The following is a 20,364-nucleotide window of genomic DNA, read 5'->3' as shown; positions in this document are numbered from 1 at the left end:
CCCCCCCCCCCCCCCTTTCTTTAAACAACACCTGGGGGGACAGTAGCTCAGCTTAGTCCGTGGGGATTTGGGTTGGAAACTGGAGGATGGGCGGTCCGAGTAAAGCACCAGCTTATGGACTGTATGTATAGACTGGTAGTTGGAGAGTGGCCAGTTTACCTCTTGGGCACTTGAGCAAGGTCCTTTACCCCTAACTGCTCTGGGCGTCTGACTACGTAGCAGCCCCTTCCACTGACATCTTGCCATACATTAATGCATGTGTATAGGTCCTGTTTGTGCATGTGTGTGTGTTTTGGACCTGTGTGTGTATAATAACAATTATAAAAAAGAGTGAAAATCTAGTGGAAAAAGTTATTTTTCCCTAGAGGGATTAGTAAAGTATGTCTTCTTGTTCTGAATTGAAATATATTGTGTACTGCCAATATTAGTATGTATAGTATATCAGTGAACTTCTCTGTCACATTTGGAGCTGGATATTCACCTTTCATAAACATTCAGTTCTATACAGATTCCCATTGAGCCTTAGATTAAAAATTTCACACTGAGATGAATCTTCTGTTGTGCTGCTCAGGTTGGCCCTCTTGTGGTACCACACAGTAGTGCTGCCTTTCTTTGCTCTGGATGGCTCTGATACACATGAGGGGCTGCTGGAGGCCAAAGCTATTCTGCAGAGAAAGTCGGTGGTTTACCCCAACTCATCCCTCTTCATGTTCTTTAAAGGACGGGTTCAGAGGCTAGAGGTATGTACAGCAGGCTCAGGGTCGGTGATGACACATAAGCCGCAGTGTAACATTATAGAGACATTGGACGTCTTTGACAGTAGAACCTTCCATTGGCTGGTACAGCAGTCTCTGTTCAAGCACATTTAATTAATATGCATGTCATATTGTTCATTAACTCATGAACATCTGATCCACCATTTACTTACCTCACACACTCATTCAACACATGCATGTAGTGTGTGTCTAACATAACTACCGTTACCTGTTGGCGTGTGTGTGTTCTCTCTCTCTCTCTGTCCCCAGTGCCATATCAACAGTGCTTTGGCCTGTTTCCATGATGCATTAGAGCTTGCATCAGACCAAAGAGAGATTCAGCATGTGTGTCTCTATGAGATTGGTACGTGTTTTCTCATCAGGTTAGTTGTGACATTCTGGCACTTGGTGCAGAGAGGGGTTCATTTTACTCTGTCTGCTTGTCTTTGTATAAGGTTGGTGCAGCATGATAGAGATGAATTTTGAAGATGCATTCAGGTCGTTTGAAAGGCTGAAGAATGAGTCGCGTTGGTCGCAGTGTTACTATGCCTACTTGACCGGAGGTAAGCCTATCACACACAGCTAACAACACTGCCGGGATGTGTCTACCTTATATTATATGGAGTCTTTTTTTGTCCTTTCTCAGTGTGTCAGGGTGCTTCTGGTGACCTGGATGGAGCAAGTGGCGTTTTCAAAGACGTGCAGAAGCTGTTCAAGAGAAAAAACAACCAGATAGAGCAGTTTGCTGTCAAAAGGGTGGGGTTTGCTGCAGATTTAACCCTTTTTCTCTCTTTCAAAAGTCACCACAACTGTCTCACATAAGTGTTCCTTCGCTGTCTGATTCCTATCTGCAGGCTGAGAGATTGAGAAAGACTTCCCCGACCAGAGAGCTGTGCATCCTCGGTGTAATTGAAGTGCTCTATCTGTGGAAAGCGCTTCAAAACTGTTCTTCTTCTAAACTGCAGATAATGAATCAGGGTGAATGTAACCTTCACGATCCATAACAACATAATAAAATTAGCTGCAGATTTCTGTGGATTTCATTTTACCCTGTGTGATAATTTGTTCTTTATATTTATTTAGTGTTACAGAGTTTAGATGAAGCTTCGTGCAGAGGCCTGAAACACCTCCTTCTTGGTGCCATTCACAAATGTCATGGAAATATGAGAGATGCTGTGCAGGTATCGCTCTACATTGAGTGCAGGATGATTTTGCAGTTGATCTACACTTTTAATGTTACTCATCTTGCTCTCTTTTTTCCATTTTATCGGTGATCCAGGCATTCCAGCTGGCTGCTAGAGATGAGTACGGACGACAGATCAACTCATATGTACAGCCATATGCTGTCTATGAGCTTGGATGTATACTCCTTGCAAAACCGGAGGTATGTCTGTTGCACACAGCATTCAGATCTTTAAATCACTTTTTTGGGGGGGACTGTACTGATGTGAACACATGCTCAGTTATAATATAATTTTTTGTATTGTGATCCAGACGGTGGGAAAGGGGAGGTCATTGCTACTTCAAGCTAAGGTAAAATATTTAGACATTAATCATCTAAATTTCTCAGAAAATGTGAAACATGTATTGTATGTTACAAGTAACTGATTACATATTTTACATTTGATGCCTTAGGAGGATTTTACAGGCTACGACTTTGAGAACAGACTTCATGTCCGCATCCATTCAGCCCTTGCTTCTTTGAAGGAAGTAGTGCCTCAGTGACTCCAGGAAAGGAACCTACAATACGCCAAGCCTTTCAAAATAACTGTATGACATCCCAGTGAACAGAGTCCTGTGTTTTTCATTCTTAAAGGAGATACACTTGTTTGTGTTCTTACCCATTCATTGACATGAATTGTCATTTCTGTGCATTTTGTACAGAGATACTGTATATATGGGTATGTTTTCATACTTTCATAGCACAAAGTATATGGGAATGGCTACCAAGTTGCTATGGCTAGCAAGTTAAAAAAAATATATGTCTAAAAACTAAAAAGCTATGATAATTTTGTTAGCCAGCAAGGTAGTGAATACATACACCAGGCAAGCCGCCTATGGGACAGGAATGTTGAGGGGCAGAGCAGTTTTTGGTGAAAGAAAAAGCTCCAACTTCTTGTAAAACCACATTTCTGTTTGATGACATGTTCATAAACAGTATGCCCTGTATAAATAAGATATATTTGGACTTGTTGGAAGGTAGCCTACATTTTTCCAATTTGACAGACCTAAGCTAACTTGTTAGCTGTTTCCCCTCGCTTCCTGTCCTAGCGCTAAGCTACACTAAACACTCCCCTGGTCTATTTCTGAACAAGATTCACAGAGATGAAATTGATATCAATCCTTGACTCTGGGCAAAACAACAAGCAAGCTTATTTCCCCAAATATGTAAATGTTCCTTTAAGTGGTTTTTCACACCAAAATGTATTAGCTAACTAGTAACATTTTCCCCATTAACTTGTAACTTGTGTATCTGGAGGATTTCAATCATGCCTCCTCCTCCCTTCGGTGAGAAATTCAGCACATAAAAGTAACTTCATAGAGATCATTTTTCCCTTAATAGAAACTTTACAATGAGTAATATAAAACACAGGTAATAGTATGTTTTTTTAAAACTTCATTTAAAAACATGCTCGGCATTTCAGCATCTTACTTCAATAATAAAATAGAATTAATAATTCTTTGCCATGTCATATATCATGAAAAGGATAAGGGAAAGATTACTAAAATCTAATATTTGATTTTCTATATTCTGAGAAAGGACTCCATGGGTTGTTAATTTTCCCGCAGTTATTTCAAAAGTAGTGCTTTTCCTAATTAAAATTTCAATATCTGCTTGTCAAGTTGCAAATGAACATTGAGTCATATCACAAAGGGAAATAAATAAAATGACAAACTTGTAGTCTAATTAGTTACCATGGGAATAGTTAAATAGCGCCAAAATTTTCACTGATCATCTAAAATCACACATAATAACAACTCAGTTGCTGTGAATTAGTTATTCACATTCAAGTAGTAGTAGTTAAACATTTATACGAACTGAGAAATCACCACACACACGCCCTAACGACGTTTTTATGTGGAAACACTGGGCATTGATCCTGTGCACTATGCATGGTATGGCAGGGTAACAGTGGCTCTAAGACTGTATTGAAGTCAGATGTACAGTACCTGTGTGTCCATCCCTGCAGATACATTAAGGTAATAAAATACAGTACACTTGGTACTGTAATGTTACCATTGAAAGGTGCTGCTAAATGTCAGCCTAATAAACATATATTTCTAGTGACTTATTTTAATAGTGTATTAGTGATAAATGCTTTTGAATTAGTCCATAATAGTGACAAGTTTCTTCATTTCATAGCAAAAGTGTCATTTACAGAATGCTATTTGAGTCTTGAACCTACAAATCCAGGCTGATGCAAAGGTGTGATCTTGAATTGGACAAAGAATATTATTTCTGTGATAAGAGTGATTTTAACAAACTTTCTCAACACAGTTTCACACTGTACATATTAATTATTCTGTGCAGGTTATTGTGTTTTATTAACTAAGTTCTTGTCATGCGAGCAATATAAGTAAAAGGAGGGCATCTTACAGTAATTTACAAATAACTGTGTTTTCATCCCATGTTCAAGGTTGTGGGCATACAGATGTTTTGCGCTCATTAAGCTGGTCAGACAAAGTCAGTCATCCCCTGTGGCTGTGATGGATGTAAACTGTGGTAGATGTTGAGGTGACCACTGTGCAAGTGGTCTGTGCGGTGCAAGTAATGTAATGGTGAAATGTCAGTAACCTACGTGCTGTACCGAATACTTCTGTCACTGAATGAATTTTTCCTTTTGTCATGAAATTTTGGTGAAATTGAGATCAGGATGATAGTGTTCCAATCTGTCACTGAACTCTACAATAAACTGTTCTCTAATAATCTAGCCAAATAATAGGGTATGTTTCTTCAGCACAGTTCTCTTCTGTTGGAATTACACCTTGGACAGACGAATGAGTCAGACTGGACATGATAATGTGCAGGAATTCACATAGGAAAAACAATTAAATACAAAGCACTAACTAAAATTTAAGTCAAGACTCCATTTAACCAACACATGTTCCCTGACTTCTGCTGACTTTATAAAATGGCTGTGGTCATCCATCAGTCTTACAGATCTGATGAGTCAAACAGAGCTTTAATGTAGCTTTTTAATTAAGGTTAAAGGTTGTTTTACCTTGCATCTATCTTGAATGGATCTTAAGTGTCCATTTGTTTCCATTCCACCAGGGGGCGTCTATCTCACCAACAGCATCGGGGAAGTGACGTGCTACATTTTCCCACACCTTGATTATGAGGACAATAGGACAGAAATTATAATGAGGCTAAGTGATAATACCCAGTGGTGGAAAGTAACCAAGTAGCCCTACATTTACTCAAGTACTGTACTTGAGTACAATTTTTAAGTTTACTTAATATTTCCATTTTATAGGCTAGTACTTCTACTACACTACAAATCATACGTTTTACTCCACAAAATTGATTTGAAAGCTTTAGTTGTTGTTACTTACAAATTCAGATTATTAACAGAAAGTATAATCAACAATTAGTCATGTATTGTAATCATTGCTGTTATAGATAATACTCCTACCCAACAGGCTAGTTAAAATGATCCCTTCCTTTGCCAGCTGCAACATTAAAGTGATGCATACACATAGTTATTATCCAATTATGTACTATTTATTATTTTGAAATGGGCCATTCTACATAATGAGTAATTTTACTTTTTGTACATGTTTATGCTAATATATATGTAATGCAGGAATAGGCTGAGTACTTCTACCACATTGGAGAAGCCCTATTAGTTGGACACGCAAATGATCGATTGCAGGTCCCAAACTCAGCAAATTATTATAGGAAATATGTGTGTGTGTGTGTGTGTGTAAAGTGTGCAATATAATTCAGAAAGCTAGACTATTAAAATAAGTTAAAACTGGATAAAACATGACTAGCTTATTATTGGTTAACTACTGTATGCCATTATCCATACACTGGTTACGATGGCACCTTTAGATTTAAAAAAAAAACAAATTCACCATTTTATTCTTATAATCTTTTCCAATCAAAATTGTTTCCATGTTAAATGAAGTTAGGGTGGGAGTTTGCACAATGTGTTCTAATACACACCAAGAGCGTCTCTTTAAGAAAACATGTCTGTCACACTAGGCTCAAGCCAACAGCTCACTCAAACAATAAATTATTCAGGCTCCTGTGCCACTGAATTTAGACGTGGCAGAACAGAGCTAGAAGGAAGGCTTGGCAGAAACAATACCCCTGCATCTTCCTTTAGTGGACGCTCGTACTCCTAAATAATCAAGACATTTCCTTTTCACTCACTTATAAAACTGAGTCTTCAGCTTGGCCTACTTCACTTTAAAATAGGGAGGAAGAGTGTATATGGGGTACTTCATCTAGTATGTAGTGATTCATGCGAGTGACAACATCCTTCTTTATCTGTTGTGATTCACGCTCACTTCTTTTTCTTCTTTTCTGTGTGGCGTTGGTAGACCATGGCTACACTTCTCAAAGCAGTATATTCTTTCTGTACACGGATTGGATCTCGAAATCTTAATGCTGATGAATTAAATAAAGCAATTGCATCAGACAGAAGTGGAGGAGACAGACGGGGCCCAAGGGAGATACACATACACATCGAGCAAATGTGTCCGAGGTTGAGGTGGGGGGGTGGGGGGGGATCAGTAGGAACGGTAGGACTGTGCAAAGAGCAAGGTCAGAAAACACAATTGCATTATGTTTCACTCAGGCTGAAACCTGAGCAGCCAAAGTATCCTACCACCATGCAGAGTTCCTGTTCATAACCCTTTATTGCTGCTAATCCTCAAACAACGGACTCTGTATTTTATCATAATACAAGCATGGCATAATGTTCATAAGCCTATTTACACTGTAGGTGAAAACAGATGTCAACTAATAGGTGTACCATGGAATAGATTTGGAATTATGTGTACTTTAATGCAATGGTTGGTAGATACATCTATGCAGAACATTTACTTTTAAGAAATAACTTGCTGTTCAGAATCCAGACTGTATTGTACTATAAGGTAACTTATATACTAATAGTGAAAAGAAAATGTATTGATCTGATAGAAACAGCCATTACTGACCTATGGGTCAGGTCCCTTCCACAAGGACACATTGTCATTATTAGGCTCGGCCCTCTCATCTCTCCAATCAGCTCAGTGACTGTCTAAGAGCAGTTCTATTTAAAGGCCGTGGTGAGGAGATCATGAGTCCAACACCGGACTCCCACTTTATATATGTATCGAAATGTCTGTTTATATTGTTTTATTTAATGTATATGTTACCATATTTTAATACACATTTAATTATCTGTTAAGTTCTGTGTGTGTAGCATGAAGGGACTACAAACTTTGCTATGCTACGTTGTGTGTGTATAATGATAAATAAACTACCTTGTAACTTGTAAAACACCCTTTCTTCCCTCCATATTGCTAAAATCCCCCAAATCAAACAAAAAAAATAGCCATTTATTTACAGCAGACATTTTGACATGTGATTGTAGGAAAAGCTCATGAGCTACCCATAACATTAATGATGGCTCTGCCATGAGAGCATGACATGTCACAGTAGGAAAAACACAGGTGTAAATAATACATTTAAAGATGGCTGAATTACATTTAGCTCCTTCAGTTTAAGGGTCCTGCTATTGTGCATGCTTGGATAGAGCAGATCCATCACTAGTGTTAGTAACACCTGTACCTTTCCTACTGTGACAAGTAAAAATGTCTGCTGTTAAAAAGAAAAGTAGGCCTATAGCATGTTTACCATATAACTTTAGGTAGCAGTAGACAGAGGGTGTAGGCACAACCGACTGAAAACACTTCTAACTGCAAGGACAAGCCACATCACTTAAGAAAGAGGCAAGTTGGGGACACCCCATTTGCAATTTAAGAAGCATGATAATGTTTCTGCTACAGTATAATAGTCCTACTGGTTCTGTGGGCAGACTCTGATCCCAGATGCCACATTGCGCGCTTCACTGAACAGACAGTTTCCATGGTGCGGAGACCTGCTTTGTGCCAGTTTGTCTCCTCTCAGCTTGATGTCCTACTAAACCCTATTCATAACGGGTTCATGCTCCTATTGTCCACTACATTCAAAACTGTGAGTAAACTTGGCTGTTGTAAACCTTTAGGAAAAATATTGTAGGCTATCCCCGCTATCTGCTGTTTTTAACTTTAAATAACAGCAGCAGTTTTTATGTGAGGTGTTACAAGGGGGATACTAATCCTGCTCCCTGTCTTCCTCCCCTCCCTCGTCTCTCTCTCTCTTCCCACCACTGCATTGATGCTGTTACCTCCCTCGGTGGTGATGTCACCAGCTCAGTGGAGCTCGAGCATCCTTACCAAAGACAGGGAGACAACAGAGCCATTTTGACGGCTTTGAGGTGTGGAAACCATTCAAACAACCGGCCGTCCTTCCTTCTTGGGTCCCCACTGGCTAGGCAGGGCAGAGGGGGTGGGTTGGTGGGTACAATACGCCTTCGGCGGTAACTGCCCTTTCCGTTTTCATGGAGAGGAGAGGCTATTAGCAGGGGCAGTGCGAGACCTGGAGGAGACCAACGGAGGTGGGAGAAGCTAGGGAGCTGGATAATAAAGCAGGCGAGCAACACAAACGCGAGACGTTATTGACACTGCGAAGGTAGGTAAACCTTTTTTATTTCTTCATTGTCCCGCTGGCTTTGCAGTTTTAACGAGACAGTCTTTATTTACTTAGTGTTAAATCTCCTGGGAAGAGATGGGCATAGGGTGCGGCCATTGAAGAGGCTGTCACTGTCAATATAGTCGGCTGTAGAGAGCGAATGACATTAAAGCTGTAACACAGCACATGCACTGTCATGTTATGTTATTGCTTAGGCTATGCTGTTTGAAAAAATGTATTTTAATTATGTGAGCAGGACGACAGGAAGAAATGCCCTGTCATTGGGCGAAAGGTAAACTACCAGACGCAGCCTATGTGTTGATTGAAGATGCGATAAGCTCAGAAAATGACGCAAGAAGTAGCCTATTTTTTCAGTAATTACAGCAATGAATTATCAGTTTTAGCCTAACAAAACCTGTCAGCGTTGACCTGGTTCATGGCTTTGCTGTCATACTAAAAAGCTACCGATTGAATCACTTTTCTGAGTGATAAGGCAAAATTGTATCAGGCCGTCGTCACGCTGAAATACACAGCAGCATGGTAAATTATATTGGCCTTTGTCACCGGGAAAATGGTCACCGCCCAGCTGAGCTGCATCATCAGCTGATTGGTCTGAGCATCTGTATGACAAGATTATTATATACTTGGATGGAAAAAAAGCAGATTGAAACTGTCAGTCCTAAAAGTATTGCTTACTTTAATATAATCTGTTTGCAGCAGGTGAACATAAGATGCTTTACACATGTGAATTTTGTCTTCACTGCTTCCTTTCAAATATCAAAACAATATTGAATTTGATGTTGAATCTTACTACACTGTTTAGTCTATTTAATTTATTCATCCTAATTTGTCCTCAGTATATGGTACAATTGCACCTTAAATGCCGAAAGAATGTTTTCCCATTGAAACAACATTGCTCGCATGCGTCTCACAAGTGAATCTGTTCAGGTGTGAGCTATAGAGAATGTACCAGGAAGCAGGGTGACACAGCAAATCTACAACGCTCAATTATGAGGACAGACATCTGAGTCACAAATCCAAGGAACATACTCTGAATATTGATACAAAATCCAACATCATCCCAAATCTTGGGCATAAATTAAGTTAAAGAAATGACACTTTCTCTCATTTATATGCTAAATGATGATTGTTTTCTAATATTAATTGCATCGCATTGCTCGCTGTTGAAGCATATTGATGAAAATGTTAAATGATTGTAATTTGATCGCCACAGATGATGAGTCATGGTTGCACTTGATACACCCACGATGCCAGCATTCACTAAAATCACACAGGGATTTAATTTTCATATGTAGTCTTTTAGGAGACAGTATGATGATGAGTTACGAGTTTCACGAAACTGAGCTACTGAATGGAGCCAGACCCTGGATTTGTGGCTGGTTACAGGGCCATTGTCATCCAGGGAAATAGCCTGACATTTAGCTGCTGCTGCTGCTGCACTTCTTTTGTTACTGCTAGCTTTATTATCCAACTCCCTTGGCTGTAGCTGACCATGCATGGTCTTTTCATGTTATTGCCACACAGCCCTGCCCTGCTCTATTGTGCTCATCATGTCAACCATAAGGTGCAATATTCAGCTCTTACAATTTTTTACACACATGTAAAAATTATAGAGCTCACTTTTGTAACATAACATAACATAATGCCAAAAAATGTGTCATTAGTCGGTTTGCATATGAAGTGATATATACTTACATACTAATGAGGATTCACTATGTGCTTCCTTCTACAGACCTGCAGTCCCTACACCTGGGCACTAACAAAGGCACCCCAAGGTGCTAGGAAGAAAGCACCATGGCAGGGGCCTCTGTGAAGGTGGCGGTGCGTGTCCGCCCCTTCAATTCAAGGGAGATGGGAAAAGAAAGCAAATGCATTATCCAGATGTCTGGAAACACCACCAGTAAGTATTCTAAAGACAGCTTTACATTTACGCATGTGTACTTGTTATTTTTTGTGTTTTCATTGTCTTAAATTTAAGATAAAATATAGATTGCAGAAAAAAAAATTCAGAAAGTGGTTGGCAGAAGACACCCAGCCAGATGTACGCATGAACTGGGGGATCCTTCCTCAACCAGAAGGCACGGGTTCAGGCTTTTCTGAACTATTGCTGACCTTGACCCCTCACCACCCCGTGTGAGGGGATTACTGAAAACAGGTTCCCTTGCATAGTACCAGGGGTGACTGAGATTCTGTTGGAGATAATTGGAATGTATCTATAGAGGAAATGTCATCTTGTTGAGCTTGTCTGCAAGATTGACGACTGTCTAATTACTACATGGTCGATCTTTTCGGTTACTGAATACACCAAGCAGTAGAGCGGTTGTCAAAATGAATCACCTGCTCTAAAAATCTCTTGAACATCAGGCTCTAGGTGACATAATCTCCTGCATATTTGACCTGATATTTATTTAGGGCAATGCCTGTTTATGTGGCCAGATTAATCCAGATTTAAAATGGCTCTTTATTCAAAGTGTTAATCTTCCCCATTCAAAAATGTCACTAATGCAAATGTAAGCAATAAGCACAATGATGGCTGTATTTGGATGAAATTAATGATTGTGTCTATATGGAAAAACCCATGTTAAAATTTGGGAGTGTCGCTTATTGTGTACTTGGATCTAGCTAGAGTAAAGTTTCCTGCAAACCTTTCTGTACTAGTTTTTGTGGCCTATGTTGTACGTATGTAGTTCGGAGCATCACCCCACATTCCTTGGGTTGTACAGTGCACAGAGTGAGGACTCTGGTCGAGAGGAGACTGGAAAGATACTCGATATGTAGCCTGCTTAGCAAGGTAAAGCCATTTGTCAATAATGGATGAGGCTTCCTGAAATATTTACCATTTGGCCTAATTTAGCCATCTCCCCCCTCCTTCCTCATGTCATGGGTGACTGAACAACACACTAGGTGGCTTTTTTGGACCATCATATTTGATTTGTTGCATTTTGTGATGTAGTAAACCTGGTAGACTAAATACAAAAAAATCTCATATTATTTTTTTTAACTCTCCCTTAAGGATTTCATAGCATGATGGTGACTACATTTTGTTGATACCCATGGTAAGAATGGTGTTATTGCTTTGGCGCAGAGCTCCTTCTTATGTCTCTGGACAATGAGTATTTTGCCATCAGCAGTGTCTCTTTTAGCAGTGTAAACGTAGATAAGAGGCACTGTAGTCCACAGGGAATACATTTACAGTGTGGACACCACTGAAATGTCCTTGGAGAAGTCCCGTTTGATTTTATCTGTGAATTGGATTTCTAATCCCACAAAGCCCGTTTGTTCTTTCTAATTAAGATAGTTATCCAAGTACATGTGACTAGAAAACTCTTGAATTTCAGTAAATTGTGTTGCTTGTCCTTTACTTTTTGCTAATTTGCAAAGTTCTTTCTTATTCACTGCAATATTCACTATTCTATTGTAGTTTGTTTGTAGACCTCGTGATAGAACCTAACATAGTAGTGCTTTTGCAGTAAAAAACTGTACTGTGGCTCACTCAAGAGAGTACAACATCAGCCAGGCTGTCCAAGCACTGCAGACACTAGATTCTAAATAACTCTTGCATAAAGTGATGGGGAGATAAAAAAAAAACAACAGTTTATGTAGTTGGCTGCTTCGGGTGTTTAGACCTTTTTTTATTATTATAGTCAAATCAGATATTGGAGTGACCTTGAATATAAGTAACAGAAGAATGTGCAAAAGATCTTTTTAGACCTGCATCCAGTTAAATCTGGGAGCTCTTGGGCTGGATTCCCCACAACTTAAATCACTTCTACAAGCTGGTGAATTCGTATATTGCAGTTCAGATTTCAGGGCTATGGTAGTTAAAGACAGACATTGCAATGGACATTTGATTGACACAGCTTATCAGGCTTGACACACGAAAGGGAGTTGACCCCCCCCCCACACACACACACCTCCAACACACACACACACACACACACACACACACACAAACACACTGACTGAGTGGTGCCTAAGTGACGATTCTGTATAATCTTCAAAATCCAGAAATTAAACAGATTTTTACCATTATGTCGGCAGTACTAGAAAGCGTCTTGTTGCTCAGACCCACACACAACACAAAGCCGCTTTCAGTGAGGCCGCAAGTCTTTCAGCAGAGCAGATCTCTTCCAAACTGAGTCAATGGCTCTGGATGTGGACTGGAGGATGTGAGCAGACTGATGTCATGAAAAAGCCCATTGGTTGCAGTGTCTGGAGGGGGTACAGAGGCAGAGTATAAATGCCCCATTGTCTTTTTGTAGTCTGGGCTGAGGAAAGGAAGACGAAGAAGAAGAAGGAGTTTTTTATGTGTGTCTCACTCTCTGCTTTGTGCTCTCTGACACTCATGTGTGGGTCAATAGCCCAGTTCCCACAAAGCAGGAGAATGGCAGTAATCTTGTTGGTTGAGAGATCTTCCCTCCCACGCTGAACTTAATTAAGATGCAAAGGACAGACCAGAAGTAAAAAGTAGGTCTCTCTTTAGAAGGCTAATGGGTGCATATACTTGGTGGAGAGATTTTGATTTATATTGAAGCAAAAAACGTAGACTGCTTAGAACTAAGAGATTTCACTACTGGACTGATTCAAAATATCTTTTTATATACTTAATCATTAGAAGCGCTCTTGGTAATATCTACTGTATAAAGGTAAATGTTTATATGCCCCCCAGATTTATATTGTTGTTGGACATTCTATCTGTTTAAATGTGGACACACCCTTCGACACAAAAGTAGTGGTGCATTTCTCATGCATTAGTTCCTGTTGTTGACTGTAGTTTCTGTGGCTGCTTTGACATACAGTATGTTGGAATTCAAGTTATCTGTCTGCTGTTGTGTAAACAACTTCAAATAGTTGGAAATTGCTAAATAACAATTAGATCTAAGTTATCCTGGGCTGTCGAATTAATACAAAAAAACATGAATATCATGCACCAATTAGTATGAAGTCCTTATCTAAACTTCTGTCAACTCTGTCCAAATTCACACGAATTAAATTTATTTTAGGGGCAATTGAGTGGATTCATGCGGCCCTTTTTAATTTTTAGCACAATTAAAGGACCTCATTAGCAAAATCTTTACTGCGTTATAATGCTAATTCTGGCCGGACATAGACCAACATAAAGCAGCAGACAACAAGCTAAGTGCTGCTGCTGCTGCTGAAAATAGCATTTATGTGGCTCTCCTCCCGTCTCTGTCAGTGGGTTCACATCCCTTCTGCCAGACCTGCTGACGCAGCCAGATTTCCTTTCCTATTTACTGGGGCAGGTCACCCGTGACAATCTGACCAGCATTACACAGTCACAATTATGAAGACCCAGCAGCTATGACAAAGACAAACACGGCGTGTGTCGTAAAAGGATGCTGAAAATATCATGTGTTACAACTAAATTAAACTAGAGCTGATCATCACCTCTATAATTAGGATAAATGATGTGAGGTGTGGGCATCACTAACAATGATTATGAATTGCAGTGGCATAATTCTAAAAAACAGTGAGAATACTAATCATCACACCTGCTGAAAATAAAGTGCACCCTCTTTTCAATTCGGGATACATAAAATATACAGTATTTATGTATTTCCATATTCCAATACACATTTTGGGGAATTAAAATCACCGATAACTGATATGATGCCTGATATAAAATCACACTGTACAGTGTTGTCAATGAAACATGTAGATCTTAAAAATAAAGCTGGACCTATCCCTTTGTAATAAGTACTTACAAATGTAATATAAGGTGTAACTACAAAGTTAACTACACAGTTATTCGGCCGTGGTGAAATAGTACCCAGTATTTGAAAGTAAAATGGTTTCAGCTGAAAAGTGATTGGTGTGAGAAAAGGTTGCACAATTGTCGCATTATCATATAGAAGACATGTTACACTTAACACTCGAGTTAGCTTCGTTGACATGGACCAGTTAAGAAGAGTTGAAATAATTACTGGATCAATCTATCTTAGTTGTTTGACAGAAAAATGCCATCAAAACAATTTTGATCAAATATTTTGAAATATATAAACTAATTTGACATTTAAGTAAAAATAGGTCACAGGTACCAGTTTTTAAAATATGAATACTTGCTGTGTTTAAAAAAAAATCATTTATGATATTAAAAAACATATCTTGGGGTTTTGGACCATTACTCAGACAAGACATTAAAATTTTGATAACTTTTATTTTTTGACATTTTATAAACTAAACAGTTAATCAGTCAAGAAAATAAATTATTCAATAATGAAAATAAAAATTGTTTTCAAGAAGTTTGGGAAGTTAGCTAATTAATTAAAACTACATACAACATACAGTATATGAATGATTCCTGCTTATTTTTCTCTCTTCCAAAGATGTAATTTGATTGCTGTAAATGTAAGTGGGAATATCAGTGGTGTACTGTACACTTACGTATCTTACTAGAAGAAGTCAGTATGTGCAAACATTATGTTGATTAAAGCGTAGATATGGTGGATGCGTGCATACGCTCCTGACCACCTGTGGTGACGAGGTTTGCGAGCACACGGCCAGAAGAAAATTAAGCTGCTGATGTATTCAGTCTAATCATGTTTGCCCTCCATGACGTGACTTAGAGAACTGCCGTCATCTATAAACTCAGCACCCCGTAATTAAAAAGCATTTCCATTATAAAAAGATAAGACAGGTAGTAAAGGGGGCTATGATGAGTAGACATGCTGTGTGCTTAAAATGCTGCTAAAACTGGCCTCAGGTGGAGAGCTGTGACCACTGTGACGTCACGTAAGCTGCTGATTTTAATATGAATGGGCAGATCTGCCTCATGTCTAACCCTCATATATGCTGCCAATCACTGCTACTCTAAAGTAATTACTTTATCTGAGAGCTTTTCTTTCCAGCGCTGGATTATGGTGGTGAGGGGGGGAGGGGGGGGGGGCATCTTGTATGAATCATACCACAAACCAGAGATGACTAAGCAACGAGAGGATGTCGTACTGCAGGGGCTCTGCTTTTTGGTAATAGACAGATCTTGATGTATTTTTCATTTTAGTGGTTCGGTAAAGTTGTCCACGTCTCCTTTCAGATTTGGTTTATTTGATCGGTCTCCTCTGTTATAGAGTCCTGATTTTATAAAACCAGGGCAGTGTTATTTACCAAGAAGACCACTGAGTTTCTTTCTTGTTTTTACCTCGTGGCAGCTTGAGACCTTGTGGGACCTTTATTAATTGTCAGGCTGTATTAGATACACATTATATAATGTGTATCTAATATATCTAATATATATCTAATATATACATATATATGTGTGTACACCTATAGAGGCTTTTCAAAGAGGGCTTTTTTCTTCAGTGATGGAAGGGATGTTTGTTAATGCTGCATATCAGAAATGCAGTATTAAAACAAACATAATGGGTTGTTTTTTTTTACAAGATATTGTAAACAAATTGCAGTGACCCACCATTACACTTTTTCACTGTTACTGCACCACCTGATCACTGAAACTGCATTTTCTTTAAAAAGTGGTTAGTTAGGACATGTGCAAAGCCATCAAGTCTACTTATTTCTGTCTTTGTGCTGCTGCAACACCAGATAAATAAATCTTATCTTATCTTATATTGTTTTTACTGTAAAGAAATGCACAGCCACAGCTTACTTACTGAATATGTGATCAGACTGGCTTTGTAATGGCCAAGAACACCAACGTTCAGAGTGATGTCTGATGTTACAACATATTATTGTATGACCATTTGTTGCAGAAGACAAACAGTGCACAGTGGGAGAAATTAGCACTGTGGAAAGCATTTCCAGCTGATTAGTGAAATTGATTCTGTAGCTGTGCTTAGCAGTAAACATCATGTAGTTAATGACAATAATATTGGATAAATATGAAAGAGAGGACTGTGTGAGTCTGTAGTGCATCTACAGCATGCTCATAGTTGGCCATCTTCCAGAGTATCCGGACAAATCATGCCCGGTAAATGAAGCCTCGTCTTTCTGTCATGGTGAGGAATGGGCCTGAAACCCGAAACCCAGCCACTGGCCTATATTTCATAGCTGGGAGTACAGTACCAGTGTAGAGAGGAAATAGTAGTGTGTACACTTACTTGAAAGTGTACTTAGCCCTGGGCCTTTTTCTCTATTATCGACCACATCTGCATTAGCAGAGAAAATGGTGTCTGTACCTCTGGGAGCAGGGAGGAAGCATTTTTATAGCTGGTATTACCACACCACTATTTTTCTTGGGTGGGCACGCTACTAGGTTTTGGCATATTCACATAAAAACTCTTGATTGGAAAACTTGAGTATAATAGATGCCTTAAGAGAAAACAATAGTACTTTGCGTTTATGTTTAACTACACAATGTAAATTGTAACTGTAAAATGTTTCTCTAAATCATGCGAATGAACGGACAGTAGCATCCCATCATACAGGCTTTAATTGTTTCTGAAAGGAGTTTTCTACAAAACCCCCATTGTAGTTGGTTCAACTTGATTGTTTGGGAATATTATTCTTTCATGTGGTCAATTGTCATCATCATAAAGGGAGGGAGGGAGTACCTCAGTTTTGCTCTAAAAGGGTCATGAAGCAGACTTATCTAATATCAAGTTAGGTCGGAGATCCGTAGGAAAATATTTTATCAATCATAAATATACTATGAACATTTGCTTGAGACATCAGTGGTGATCCTGGGATGTAAATCTACCAGACCAAAATGGTATTGTTTAGACTGCAATTCTCTGTGAATCATAAAAAACACTGACCATCATATATCCATTAGAAGGCTACAGTGGGTGTGGAAGTCATCTAGGGAGACCACACCAACACATCAGATTTAAAAAAAGACAAATCAGAAATGAAACACCATTAGTAGTCTGACTAAGTCAGAATGGTTTACATTGCCTCTCGTTATTTTAATATATGTTTAAATGATTATAAACGAAAATGATTGTGTGCGAGACTTTGGTCTGCTGCTGTGTTGTGGAAAAGCTTGGGTGGGGAATCCGCTGTAGCACCCAGGCATGATGGACCCCCTCAGGACCCTACAGAGAGGAGGAAGGAGAGGAAGACAAAAGAGACAGAAGGGGCGCAGAATATGAGAGCAAAAGTGGAGGAGAGGATTGGGTGTTTACAGGAAAGCTGGATGTGGCATGATTGAGGTGTGGTCCTGCTACTGGAACTCTCTTTTTTGATATAAATTTTAATTTCCTTTTGAGTCAGATCCTCTTTTAGTGTGTATGTGAGTGGGACAGGGAGGGGACTTGGGGACGAGCCACGTTGGTGTGAGATTATATATATATTTTGTAAATTTTGCTATATCTAAAAAATGTGTAATGGGCAAAACATAGTTTTCTGTTTGAGTAGAAAAAGTAGAAAAACATTCACTGAGGTGGAATTTTTCTGAAGGATAACATCGCACTACTGAGCCTGATGAAGTACAGCTCAGGGATGATGGTTGTTTCACGCTGAGACTGTTGAAAGCTGAGCTGAGCCTGACAAGCTGAGTCTGAGCTGTCCTAAAATGGCCACTGGTAGATAGAGAAACCCGGTACACAACAACATGGTCGTTTGACTGGCACCATCATCAGGCCAAAACCTACATTTGAAAACAGGAGAATAGTGAAAATGTGTCTTCTTTTTATCAAGAAATTTTGTTTTTTTTGGTGTGTAATGATGCTATAGCACCAGTGGAGCCAGACTGAAGATTTTCTTGCTTTTGATATTCCTATTCTCTCAGATGTGTACACAAGTTTGGATGTTTACGGAGTGATTCATTATGTGTCACCTTGAAACTTGAAATTAAAGCTAAACACTTCACTTGTGTATCAGTGGTCAGCAGTAAGTCCCTCTATTATTTCATCAAAGCCTGCAAATGTATACTGCTTATATTGTTTATACAATCTTTTAGATTCAGTTTCTTTAAAATGGCATTTTGCAATTTTTAAACCATGTTTTGAAGCCTCGAGTTTGTCCAATAGGGCGGCGCCATGTTGATTTTTGTGACGGTGGAGCTAACGGCCGTTTGTGGAGCTAGTTAGCTTGCTTAACTAGCTGCATCTGTATTTCACCTTAGCTGTCATTTTGTCTAGCGAACAACAGTCTTAAAACTAAATGTACTCACAAGAGAAAGTGAACAGCCAGCTCCTAATAAGCTTTTTCAACAGCGCTGGTTAAATTTACACAGTGCCGTGGGTATGAGTTACTCTAGCCTGATTGACAGGTTGCCATGGTAACGACTTGTCAATCATAGATATCCCTGTCCTGAAGCATACTCTGCTTTCTGGTCTATTTTCCTCTAAATGGGAACAGAATTTACTAAATGAACATATTGTTGTATTGAAGAAGACCTGAAGCTAGCGACTGAGACCATAAACTCATTAGGAAAGTGTTCACTGAGGTAATAAATCAGCTGAGAAGTAGGGTCATTTTACCATTATTTGTAATGGAACCGGACTTCTTTTTCCAACCAGAAGTGTCGCCCCCTGCTTGCCGTTCGATAGAATGCAGGTTTAATGGACTTGCGCGTTTGCCTCAGGTTTCTGACCAGAAGCTTCCTGCTTGATGGCAACTGATATAACAGGATATATGTATTTAATTTCATGAAAAAAAGATTGTCTCAGCACTCTGTTGGTCCTCCAAAAAAGTGTTTTGTTGCAATACATCAGCAGTGTCATCATGTTTTGCTTTAGTGCAAAGGCGCAAATCACTAAAGGTGATATTGGTACATAAAGAGGAGGTGGCGACTAAGGCCTTCCCAGCTCTATTAGCACAACATGACACCGACACAGCTCAGATAGAGTTTCCCGTGGGCAGCTCTCACCCTCCCTCTGACCCGTGTTCCTTGTCCTGTCTTTCAGCCATCATCAACCCCAAGCAGGCCAAAGACAACAAGAGCTTCAACTTTGATTACTCCTACTGGTCCCACACCTCGGTAACTCTTTCTGCACCCCCACAGCGCAAATGTTGTACAGACACCCCAACAAAGACACACACTCGCGCACACTTACACTTTTACATTATATGATAAAGTGTAAGATTTATACGGTGGTTATTGATCTTTGTCCACAGCCCGAGGATGTCAATTATGCTTCTCAGATGCAAGTATACAAAGACATCGGAGAGGAAATGTTGCTGCACGCCTTTGAGGGCTACAACGTCTGCATCTTTGCTTATGGTCAGACAGGCGCTGGCAAGTCCTACACCATGATGGGGAAACAGGATGTCAAGGACCAACAAGGAATCATTCCCCTGGTACCGACTTATGATGATTTGACCAGTGCTGATAATAAATGAGAGGATAGCTGATTTCTCAGATTTTACAATTGTAGAAATCATGTTTTTATTTTTCTCCTTCCAGCTGTGTGAAGACCTTTTCACTAAGATCAATGACAATACAGACAACAGCATGTCTTATTCTGTGGAGGTAAGCATCAATGCCCTCTGTCATCAGCTTCTCCCTTTTAGTTTATGATTTTGTTTAGTTTATTCCATTTATTTGTCAGGGCCCAAGTACAAAAACATTAATCTCACACAAAGTGAAGAGAAGTATTGTCCCAGATTTAGCTACTTGCTCATTTCCATCTCTAGTCCCTGGACAGGTAGACACAAAAACTAATACTGCTAATGCAATTAAGACAAATACAGGTTCACTGTCTGTGCTGTACACCTGAACCTCAAGCTAATATTATAAATCTGAACAGGTAAGCTACATGGAAATCTACTGTGAACGTGTTCGGGACTTACTGAACCCCAAAAATAAAGGGAACCTGCGTGTTCGAGAACATCCTCTGATGGGGCCTTATGTGGAGGACCTGTCTAAGCTGGCTGTCACCTCCTACAATGACATCCAGGACCTGATGGACTCTGGCAACAAGGCCAGGTGAGAAGCTG

The 20,364-nt window shown here is 39.5% G+C and overlaps 2 protein-coding genes across 16 annotated transcripts in view; both read left to right on the top strand.

Moving 5' to 3' along the window:
• The first annotated feature begins 21 nt into the window (after window positions 1-21).
• LOC123971536 (tetratricopeptide repeat protein 39C-like) lies at window positions 22-4,687 on the top strand. 2 transcript variants are annotated; one of them, XM_046050416.1, is made up of 9 exons: window positions 22-740; window positions 1,026-1,119; window positions 1,211-1,318; window positions 1,402-1,511; window positions 1,610-1,733; window positions 1,839-1,935; window positions 2,025-2,139; window positions 2,250-2,288; window positions 2,391-4,687. In XM_046050416.1, the coding sequence occupies exons 1-9, from the start codon at window positions 708-710 to the stop codon at window positions 2,478-2,480; spliced, it is 810 nt and encodes a 269-aa protein (XP_045906372.1). In that variant the 5' UTR covers window positions 22-707; the 3' UTR covers window positions 2,481-4,687. The 2 variants fall into 2 exon arrangements, with proteins under 2 accessions (XP_045906372.1, XP_045906373.1); XM_046050417.1 differs by having other exon boundaries at window positions 26-740; window positions 1,839-1,936; window positions 2,035-2,139.
• Window positions 4,688-8,367: 3,680 nt separating this feature from the next.
• kif1aa (kinesin family member 1Aa) overlaps window positions 8,368-20,364 on the top strand; it is a 42,239-nt gene continuing 30,242 nt past the window's right edge. For all 14 annotated transcript variants that reach the window (XM_046049494.1, XM_046049493.1, XM_046049492.1 and 11 more), the window contains exons 1-6: window positions 8,368-8,484; window positions 10,238-10,405; window positions 19,332-19,405; window positions 19,543-19,725; window positions 19,832-19,897; window positions 20,175-20,353. In XM_046049494.1, the coding sequence (XP_045905450.1) occupies window positions 10,300-10,405; window positions 19,332-19,405; window positions 19,543-19,725; window positions 19,832-19,897; window positions 20,175-20,353 (608 nt within the window). In that variant the 5' untranslated portion in view covers window positions 8,368-8,484; window positions 10,238-10,299. The remainder of the gene's footprint in view (window positions 8,485-10,237; window positions 10,406-19,331; window positions 19,406-19,542; window positions 19,726-19,831; window positions 19,898-20,174; window positions 20,354-20,364) is intronic.

The sequence above is a fragment of the Micropterus dolomieu genome, linkage group LG05 (genome assembly GCF_021292245.1).
Source record: "Micropterus dolomieu isolate WLL.071019.BEF.003 ecotype Adirondacks linkage group LG05, ASM2129224v1, whole genome shotgun sequence".
Taxonomy (NCBI): Eukaryota; Metazoa; Chordata; class Actinopteri; order Centrarchiformes; family Centrarchidae; genus Micropterus; species Micropterus dolomieu.
The sequence above is the reverse complement of the archived record's forward strand: the minus strand, read 5'-3'. Positions and strand labels throughout refer to the sequence as shown.

Bases quoted from the DNA above. Each gene is read 5' to 3' on its own strand.
- LOC123971536 (XM_046050416.1), top strand. From the start codon at position 708: ATGTTCTTTAAAGGACGGGTTCAGAGGCTAGAG. The intron at 1,319-1,401 runs GTAAGCCTATCA...GTCCTTTCTCAG, and splicing joins CTATGCCTACTTGACCGGAG to TGTGTCAGGGTGCTTCTGGT. The intron at 1,936-2,024 runs GGTATCGCTCTA...TTCCATTTTATC, and splicing joins AATATGAGAGATGCTGTGCA to GGTGATCCAGGCATTCCAGC.